We start from the raw sequence: 10,276 nt of genomic DNA on the forward strand, positions 1-10,276 counted from the left end.
GGCCAGGCCCCCAGCATGAATTTCGTGTCTCGGGCCTCTAGTATGCATATAAGTTCTCTGGTTAATCTCTTGGGGGGGGGGGGGTCTTTTTAACATGAGATAGGCCCCATGCGGCCCACCAAGAACCAGCCCAGATGTCACCTTAGAGCCAAACACCTGCTGAGTTCCCATTCACCAGTCATAGGTATCTTCCCTGGACCCTTGGAATCAAATATCTAGGGCTGGGCTTCCTCTCACCTGTCATAGGTATTCTCTCTCCTGTTCGATGTCTTCTTCTTTCTCACACAACCTTCCTTCTAGTTCTGGTCAGGAGGACCCTAGGTTTGGTCCATTTGGAAAGTTTGTTGTGAGAAACAAATTACAAGTCTGTCCCATCATCTAGCCAATATCATTTCTATAAAAGTCAGTTCACCTGCTTTAATTCCATTTAACATGTCTGTGGTGACTGCCTGCTGGAAATCTACCTATGAGGAGTCTTCAGAAAGAGGAGGCACAATCCCCATCTTTGGCAAGCTCCCCCTCTACATGGGAGATGAGGCGCATATCACGGGAATTAGTGACGAAGGCAAGGATATATAACACAGTTCTCCTCACCAAGAGTGGGCGTGATATGAATTGGTTGGGTAACACTAGTCCAGTAGTGGGACCAAGCAGGGCGTTCCTCATCGGGCTCTTCATTTTTACTTTCTGAGTTTTGTTTTGGGAGGAGGGGGTATGATCCTTTCTGCCTGAGAGAACCAAGGGCAACCTCAGGATCATTTGATTGACTCTGAGCCTATAATTCTTACTGAAGAGTTCCTTCTACTCCTTTTCCTGCGAACAACTCATCCCTTTGAGTCACTGCTACATTTCTGGGGAGAAGTGTGCCTGTTGGTATGCACCAGCAAGGATCAGGAGGCCTGCCTTATCTTAACAACATTTCATTCCGAAGGTCTCTCCTGGAATCTGCATTTGTTCTGCTATTATGCTGCTCTCTGTCCTCTGTCCAGTTAACTCGCTCTTGAGCTCATTTTCACTTTGATTCATTTGGATTTTTCTAGTCTTTCTCAGCTATGGTAGCAAAAAAGAAAGACTGTTCAGAAATTTGACCTAGCCTCGGGCAATATACCTAATCTAGAGACCAAATCAATGACGATTTTTCAAAAATAAACAGCTAAGCACATTGGGGAGTATAAGCCATTGAGCCATCTCTACTACTTGTCTGTGTTGTGATTTCCAGCAAGTTGCTTATGCTGTCTGGGTCTTGTCCTCCCCATCCCCCTACCTTCATGAAAACAAAGTTATAACTGAGTACTATTAAGCCATGGGAATGTTCTGCAGGAACAATGAAATATAGTAGAAGTAGAAACAGCTTTAGAACTGCCAAAGTCCTAGTTAAAAGTCTTATAGATAAAAGTTATAGAGGAGGCAAAAAAAGAAAAAAAAAAGAAAAGAAAAAGATTCTGTCAGTAGAAGTAGAAACAGCTTTAGAACTGCCAAAGTCCTAGTTAAAAGTCTTATAGATAAAAGTTATAGAGGAGGCAAAAAAAGAAAAAAAAAAGAAAAAGAAAAAGATTCTGTCATAGAAAGCTTGCTTAGCATAACCTGATTCAAATGTCTTTCCTTGTCCTATCCTTTCCCACTGCAACACGTTTTTGTATAATAACCAATAACCACATAATTTACCATGTTTATTAACCTATGTAGCTTATAAGGTGTCACTTCAATTACTGCATTAGTTTAGTTCTCCTGTTCTGATAAATACCATAAACAAATGCTTCTGTGTTTGAGGGCAAAGCATCATTAGTGACTGGTGGAATCACTGAATAAAAGTGACACATTTATTCATGTGTCCTACTCTCTAAATAGCGGATACTCTCCTGTTCCGCCAGCTTAATTATAAAATGCCAAAACATAATGTCTTGTCTGTGCCTTGAAAATGACTTGTCTGGTTTATAAAAAGAGCACTTGTATGAATAAATAAAAAATAGGGTCACTAATGCGCAATTAGCATCTAGGGAGCGAGTTCTAAGATACACCACGGAGTGAAAAAAGCCAAGTGCAAGGGCGTATCTAGAGTGTGCTCCCCTTCAGGTGAGAAGGGAGAGGGTACAGGAAATGCACCCGGACCTTCCCATGGCACAAAGGAAACAAAAGAGGGTAAACCAGAAACTAGACTGGTTCCCTGCAGAGGTGGGGAGGAAAGACGTAGAAAGGAGTGGGGAGAAGAGAACAGGTTAGTTGGGATGAGGAGGGAGTGATACTTCTGAGTATATTTTTTATACAGCTCTGACTTATTCCCAAAAATAAATAAATAGTTAAAACCAATTAGCATGTGGGAGGAATCCAAAATGGAGCATAAGCAATGAAAAAATAAATAACTTAATTATGAAAGAAAACTATCCCGCACTGAAGGAGCTGAGGAAGAAAGAACTAACCCAAGTAGTTTAAAAACCGGTTCTTTTCACTGAAAAGCCTGAACACATAAAGAACATTCAGATCCTGTATTCCAGTTAGTAAGTTTGTTTCTCACAGAGCTGGCTGCTAGCACCTCTATAGGGCTCACGGCAGAGGGCTGACTTCTGATGATTACGCATTAACTTTCTGTTGCGTTATAGTTTGTAACCATTCTTTCTCTTATTACATTTTTATTTTGCAAGTATTCTGGTGGCTGGTAGTGAAGGATGCTGAGGATTTCTGAGGGGTTTGTCTTGTCTATCTGATTAATCCCCGGGGTGGGGATTTGGGTATTTTACAGCTTTTGGATCTCTTCATCCAGTGGGACTGGTCAACCTACCTTGCTGACTACGGTCAGCCCAACTGCAAGTACCTCCGTGTAAACCCAGTGACAGCTCTGACCCTGCTCGAGAAGTGAGTACCCAGTCCAGTGGTCTGTGTGGGGAAGTGGGGAGAGGGGCGTGGGTGTGGGGGGTGGTCAGTTCCTGAACAAGACAGCAGAGAGGCCCTGTTCCTGAAGGTGCCATCGGTGCTGTCAGTAGTCTCCATCATTAGATTTGAGAGGCCAGTCTTCTTGTAGCCTCTTAATTCATAAAACCCACAAGCTAGGCCAAGTACGAGTCAGTTGGACTCTGAGATTACCTTGGAGTTTCATGGGGTGTCATATCTTTAACTAGAGATGACAAGAGAAGGAAGATGCCTTAGTGTGGGGCTCAGGCCAGCCTGGTAAACAGAGTGTGGTGATGGATAGAATAGCCCCACAGAGCAGTGATCTCTCCAATTCCTGAACCTACTGAAACCTTCACCAGAACTGACTCACGGCCCCACAGAGCAGTGATCTCTCCAATTCCTGGCAGAGAAACTCCTGAACCTACTGAAACCTTCACCAGAACTGACTCACTCCACACTGCTCCCTAACAAATTGAGCTTTATTGTGCTGACTGTCCCAAGGAAGCTACGTTGGAAAAGGTATCTAATTCTTGCCTGAGGTAGTCACTAGTGGACAAAGGTTGCTACCACTGAGTTCGGGTGAGTCAGTTCTAGAACATTGCATGGCTAACCATCCTATCACCCACATGCTGGGATCCCCTAGGCATTGCAGCCTGGCTCTGACATTTGCTAACCTCGTTGAGAGCTGGCAGGCCAGAGACGAAGACCCATGTAGAAGGGAAACTTTCTCTTGTCTTCAAATTAATGAACCCCGGCTTCTTAGAAGAGTGTCCTGCATCTAGGCAATGTGGCAAGTCTATGTATATGGCCAGTCAAATCCTAAGAAGGCAAGGACCAGAGTCTAGGAGGTCAGAATGGAGCCTTAAGCAAGAGGCTAGGTGTATCTTTCCCACTATGCAATGTGACTGGGGTATCCAAGGGGAGGAGATGGAGGGTGGGCAAGAGCAGGATGCAGAGGTATGTGTTTGGAGCCAAGAAACTAGAAGCCTAAAGTGCAACTTTGTCCAGACTGAGACAGAGACTGATATTCCATTTTAACCTTTTTCCCATGGTTCTCTCTTTCAATGACCTTCTTCCCTAGGATATCTAGAGAGTAAGTATATTATTCAGTTGGGCCTTTTTCATCACTTTGAGGCAAGTCCTTCTGGTTTCTCATTGACACTAATGATTACACTAAAATCCCTGCCCTGTGAGTTGTCCCCACCCTGACATACTAATCTACTAAACCAGCCTGGTGCCAACTGGCTGACTGCCTCCTCTACCCTTGGTCCTTAGAGTGACCCTTGGCTTACCAATTCCTTTGGGGCTGGGAGTGGAGGCAGGAGTGTTCCCCCATCAGTGCCAGGTAAAGGGCTGTTCCCACTCAGATTCCTGATGCACGCAATGCTCCTGCCGGGGCAGGGCCTGAAATTCAGCCCCGCCAGAGGGAACTCCTCCGCACCTCCCCGCCTCCTGCTGGTGAGGCCCAGGGCTTTAAGATCTGGAGCCACATCTCTCACAGAAGACTCACTATTAGAGGCAAGACCTAATCCCAGAAATCTCAGTGCCCAGCTAAAATGGGGAACGTGTTGGCTCTTGAGTTGGTGCTTAGATGTCATATTCGTTATATGTCCACCTGTGCCCTGGGATTCCCTTTCAGCCAATGACCCAGAAGTACTGGCCCCTCCACTTCCTGTGGACCAGCCACAGGGTGAATAGCCTGCCTCTCTGAAGCATCCTGGAGGCCCAGCCAGTAACACAGCCAGGTGCTTAGCCCAAGCCAGCAGCGGGGTTTAAAAGCTTCCTTCCAAACATAGTTGAGCCAAAGGCCACCCTAAAACCTGTATTTCCCAGCCTCATAGGAATCATCCCTTTTCCTGGCCTGTTCCTGCCTTCCCCACCACCAGCTACACCAGAGCTTGACTCTCCCCCTCGTCCTGGCCCTTCTTAAGGGCGGGGAGGGGGGGGGACCCAGAGACCTGGGAGGTCACTCAGGAAGGAGAAGATGCTCCTGGGTCACAGAGCGGTGGCCATAGCAAAGCGGGTCAGGATCTGGTCTCGCGGAAGGGGAGGGCGAGGGCTCTCCTCTGGTATCCGAGTGTCCTACGGACAAACCAGCAGCTGCCGTCAGCCCTCGGGCCCCTGAGTTTATCTGTCCAGTCATCCCAACTCCAGGCCTAATGACCAAGGAAGCTAACCTCTGAGTCTCAAAGACTCCCCTCTTCTCTCCTACCCATTGGGGAGCTTCCCATGGGAGCCGACAGCCAGCTCCAGCTGCTGGTCTCTGGGTGGTGTGAGGAGTCGTAAAGTGAATGATGACATAGGATATTAGATGAAATGTTCTGTAAATCAGGAAGTGGTTTTCTTCCTTTCTTCTTTCTTTTTGTTTTGTGTTGTCTTTGTTTAGATTTATAGCACAGTTAAGAAATGAAAAGGATTCCTTCTCTGGGATAAAGAATCTTAAACCAGGCCAGTTCCACAGACATAACTGAGGCGTTATGTGGGAAGGACCGAGGACAGGGGTCCTCATGGCCTTGAGGACTCTTGTGCTTTCTTTTCAACCTAAACCTCTGAACCTGTTACCTCTCCTTCCCCCTCCACACACAGGCCTCCTCAGGCAGGTGGCTGTGCCGTACGTGCAGTGTTCTCGGTGCTGTTGCCTGGAGACCCTTAGGCTTAGATCAGAGAGGCGTCCCACTGTCAGCCAGAGCCGTACAGCGGTGGTGCTCCTCAGAACCTTACACTCGGATATAAATGTCCCGGTGGGATCTCTGGCCTCTCATTTGCCCCTCAGCGCGGGGCCACCTCACAGAGAACAGTGGGCAGCATTGGCCAAAGGAGTGTGCCTGGGAGTTTACTCCCCCTGCCAGGTTTCTCCCTCCCCTCCTCTAGCCTGTCTCCTTGCAGCCCAGGGAGCTGTGAGGTCAGGGAGCAGATGATGGAGAAACCCAGCCTACCCCACCCCAGGGAGAAAGTGGTCTGGGCAGTGTTCTCAGTCTCTGGCACTAGAACTCGCTGAGGGCTAGAAGTCTGGTGTGCAGAGGCTGGGGCCAAAGTTAACAGTTACCAACAGATGCCGGAGGGCATGCATGAGCCTCCGCAGGGAATAGCAGATTCCTGGCGTCTGTGCAAAGTGTAGTCAGACTTGGAGGATGCTGTGTAGCCTCAGCCTGCCCTTGACTTTCTATATCCATGCTTCCCATTGTGTCTCTCCATTGACAGGACCACTGTTCAGAGCTGTCCATGGTCTGCTCGAGGAATGTGCTAGGTGTGTGCTCTGGACCGTTAGTGTGGCCTAGTGATAGAAAGTTCTCCAAAGTCAAAGGCCTGAGATCTAGACAGCCATTGAGAACTCAGGCTTCTCTTGCCGAAAGGCCTGGTTTATCAAGTGCGAGATGGGGCTCATCTCTTTCCTTAGCACCAGGCTCTCTGCCACCTCCCGCCTCTGGGTCCTCACTCTGAGGCAGAGGAAAAGAGATAGGTCCAGCCCTCAGTCTTGTTAGGCCTGGAATAGAGTAGCCAGCTGCAGTGAGGTTTAGAGTTATACGGTGTTATTCTCCTTCTCCTGGAACTGCTGGCTGAGAGCATGTTTCTGCTTTACCTTTCAAATGCCAGCTCTGAGGCCCCAGCAGGTGCGAGACACTTTCCGAGATGATAAGCAGATCCTAGATATTCTGTGAGAGCCCTTGACCTCCAGTGCTGTGGCAGGTCCCAGGTTCCTCCCTACAACAGGTGTATACCTGGGGATGGAAGGGGATGAAGCCGGGAGGGTGAGGAGGGACCATAGGGGTTAGCCCCTCCACCGCTGGCTCTTGACTGATTCTGAAGGTGGGTGAACTGGGGAGACAGCTTCCTGAGTAATAGACAAGTATAAGCCTGGCGATGGGGAAGCTCTGGACTAAAAAGCTGGGTGGCAGTTAGGGAACACTGTGCCGGCCTACCCTTGCCAGCTCCCCTTCCACCACTGTCCCCTCAAACACTTGCTCTCTTTCTCTCCTTCTCTGTTCAGGATGAAGGACACTAGCCGCAAGAACAACATGTTTGCACAGTTTCGTAAAAACGAGCGAGACAAGCAGAAGTTGATTGACACCGTGGCCAAGCAGCTCCGCGGGCTCATCAGCAGCCACCACTCGTGAAGGCGGCCTGGCTGCGGCCCGCAGTCCGGCCCGGGCCTGGCCGGCCCTGCGTTTGTGCATTCTTCTTCAGAGAGAGAAAATGTATTTTTTTAATAACCTGTGTACAGAATTCGCATAACCTTTCCCCATAGTAATAGAGGCACGAGAGGAAGCCAGCACGAGAGACGTTGCTGGGCTGGGACTTGGGAGTCTTCGCTACACTGTCTGTGTCATCATAGAGGTGGTGCCGCCGTCAGTCCTGGACAATGAGCACCTTTCGCCATGGCTCTGGCGCTTAGGTCTGGGCCTCAGCTAACTATACAAACACAGTGGGTACTTGGCAGTGGAGGGGAGGTGAGCAGGCAAAAGGATGATACAGTATATCCTGTTCACCCCTGGGGACCCCGTTCATCCTAGGTGGGGCCAATGCAAGGCCAGGGCCTGCACAGCATTGCTGTTTAGTGTGGGGAAGGCCACACAGTCCTGGGGGCGCCTCTCCTCCTTCCGCTCTCACTTGCCGGTGACAAGCGTGGCAGGTGTCAAGGTGACAACTTCCCTCTGGTCCCCCACGGAGAGCAGATTCTTTAGCCTGGATCTGGCCCAGTGCTTCTGCTGCTAGTTCTTCTGTGACAGGATAGAGCAGGGGTCATATCTGGACCCCATGGCTCACTGTAGGGGCCCCAGCCCCTTCCCCATTCATCTCATTTCCTTCTTTCAGGGCACGGGTCACCAGTTACTCCTCACAGAGTCCCAGACTTGCCTCCCTGCAGTGTCATTGGGGGAGGTCAGATTCCAGAAGTCTGAAAATGGCCCTTACTTGACCCTTAGGTAAAACCTTGAGATCGTTCCTTTGTGTTTTAAAATCAGCTTTCTGGCCACCATCTTTAAAGGAAATGTCACCAGCTCTGCACCATGGGCAGCCACTAGTGATGGAGCCACTGTCACCATGAAGGGGTGTCTCCTGGCTAGTGGTTTGCCACCTCTGGCCCAGCCATCCCTCCCTCAGTCGTATCCTGGGTACGGAAGCTCTAGCTCTGGCCCCAGGCTCCCATCCCCTTCCGAGATCCCCACAGCCATCTGTGGGCCTTGTCTGAGAAACACTATCTATGATCCTAACCCTCAAACTTGGGAGCGAGCTCAGAGAACCGCACCCACCAGCTCAGAAACTGTCCGCTGGCCCCGCTGCTCCTGAGGCTTATGCAGGGGCTGTGCTGTGAGGCCACTCAGAGGAGCCTGCACTTTGAGACACTTCAGGAAGTTCCCATTGGGGCTCCTGGCAAGAGTATAATTGCGCATCACAAACAATTACAAGTGAGCCACACAGGTATTTCCAGCCGGGCTATGTGAGGAGACACTCCCATGTCCCATCAAACAGAATCCTCGCCTCCTTTGTCAGCTGCCGAGTCGCTTCTGGGGAGAGCAGTGCTTCCTTTGTCATTCCCCACCCCCGGCCCCTCCTTCACTCATCACGACTGGAGAACACCGGGAAGAGCATATGCAGGGACACGCAGCCTCCTCCAGCCGGGGACCGGGCTGCGCGTGTGCTCGCTCTGCAGGTGCCTCTGGAGGCGCCCCTGGGCTGGGCGGGTGGGCCAGGGTCTCAGGACGAGGGTTGGGGAGGAGTGCTGCCCCCAGAACTTCAAAGGCCAAGGAAAGGCAGGGGCCAGTGGGAATGACACCAAGATACCATCTCCCAAGCCTTGGATTTTATTGAAAAAAGCCAGGAACGGTGACACTAATCTGAGTCCAGTTGCTTAAAAGGGGCCCAAATGCCCTCCTTCCCTCTCCTCGGTTTGCAGCGAGGTCCCTGAGCTTTGAGCACCGAGACTGTGAGGTGGGAATGGGGTGGACCTTAAGCGCACCAATGTTTGTCTTTTTGCCAGCATTGCTGGTCTGGTCTCAGACCTGCCCCCTGGAAAGACTGTGCTAGAGAGGAAACCTGGGCGGGGAGAGAGGGTTGTCCTGCCCTTTGCTCACAGCCCTGCCTCCAAGGAAAAGCCTGTTCAAGCTCAAGGTGACTCTGTGGCAGCTCTCCTCTCTCCCAGCCTGCCTCAGTCTGAGCTGTCTGTAGACACACTGTTCCCGGGCACAGGAAGGTAAAATCAGGGGCCAGCAATGCCCAAGTTTGTGTTGGTGAAGCAAGATTTTCTACTTTTGTCTGGAGGCCTCTCACTGGGCCAGCCCGTGGGAGGACCTGTGCCCAAGCCCCTCAGACTCCTGAGCTCTGGCCTCAGATGCCCAGAGATGCACAAGTGCCTGGAGCCTCAACAAGAGGGCGAGAACATGGGTGGTTGGGAGCCTACCAGCCTTCTAGTTGGCATAAACCCTTGGCCAAGTTCTTGGGGGAACCAAGTTCATGTTTCTGAAAGGACAGTGTGGTTTGGGACCCTGAGGAACCTTGCATAGTTTTAACATTCGGTGGGAAGTCTCTCTGAGTAGATTGTAAATGAGGCTGTGGGTCGGTGGGGAAAGCAGGACCTGGAACCTGGAACTGGCAGAATCCCTGTTGGCAAAGGGAATGCAGAGCTTCCGGGGAGCGATCCCCAGTGTCTCCTGGCCTCAGCCGCCTCGCTGCCCTGCACACCTGGCACGTGCTTGCTCAGCAAGTCCAGACCCAGGGCCCTTTGTCCCCGAGATTGGCACTGGCCAGGACCTTCCTCTGAGGCCCCTGAGCACACGCCCTGGGCCCGCTGCAGAAACCCCCTTAGCCTCCCTCCTCCCAGGGCTCTGCTCCTGGCGGCTCAGTTGCCTCTTTTCTTTTTCTCTTTTTTTTTTGCCTAAATTCACAATTCCTTTTCACTCATATGTTGGAAATGGCCTTTTTATTTTGCACAAATAGTTGCACATTTACTGCAGAAATTTAGAGTCCATTTTTAACTCTAAAGGGAACTTTTTAAAAACTGACTAGTAAAGCTACTGATGCAGATGGGTCTCCTGGTTATTGGAGAACCTCCTGTGTGTAAAGAGCATGTCATTCCTCCTGTACATTCTCCTCTTTTACCTGCTATTAAAGGAGAAAGCCTCTGCCTGTTTCAGAAGCCACGTGTTGTCTCCTGGTGTTTGTTCTCCGCCGTCTTTGCACAGGGCGCCGGCGGTTGGATGGCAGGCGTTGCACCGGGGACTGGAGCAGCCACGCCTGGCGGGGAGGACAGCCTGCCTTCAGACAAGCAAGGCGCCCTTGGAGACACCCCGAGCTCCTGGTTAGGTTTTCCTGTCTGTGCGTTCACACTGGCGTCCTCATCAAGAGGAACGACCTTTGAAATGCCTGATGTATGGGGAGCACCGGGCGAGGCAGC

At 50.6% G+C, this 10,276-nt stretch overlaps 1 protein-coding gene across 6 annotated transcripts in view; it reads left to right on the top strand.

The window, feature by feature from the left end:
• EXOC6B (exocyst complex component 6B) overlaps positions 1-10,022 on the top strand; it is a 524,781-nt gene extending 514,759 nt beyond the window's left edge. For 5 of the 6 annotated variants that reach the window (XM_005867756.2, XM_005867754.2, XM_005867757.2 and 2 more), the window contains 3 exons: positions 2,738-2,850; positions 3,968-3,979; positions 6,875-10,022. In XM_005867756.2, coding sequence (XP_005867818.1) covers positions 2,738-2,850; positions 3,968-3,979; positions 6,875-7,001 — 252 coding nt within the window. In that variant the 3' untranslated portion in view covers positions 7,002-10,022. The remainder of the gene's footprint in view (positions 1-2,737; positions 2,851-3,967; positions 3,980-6,874) is intronic. The other variant, XM_005867755.2, reaches the window with a different exon arrangement.
• Positions 10,023-10,276: the final 254 nt, after the last annotated feature.

Source organism: Myotis brandtii, unplaced genomic scaffold, assembly GCF_000412655.1.
Source record: "Myotis brandtii unplaced genomic scaffold, ASM41265v1 scaffold251, whole genome shotgun sequence".
Classification (NCBI taxonomy): Eukaryota; Metazoa; Chordata; class Mammalia; order Chiroptera; family Vespertilionidae; genus Myotis; species Myotis brandtii.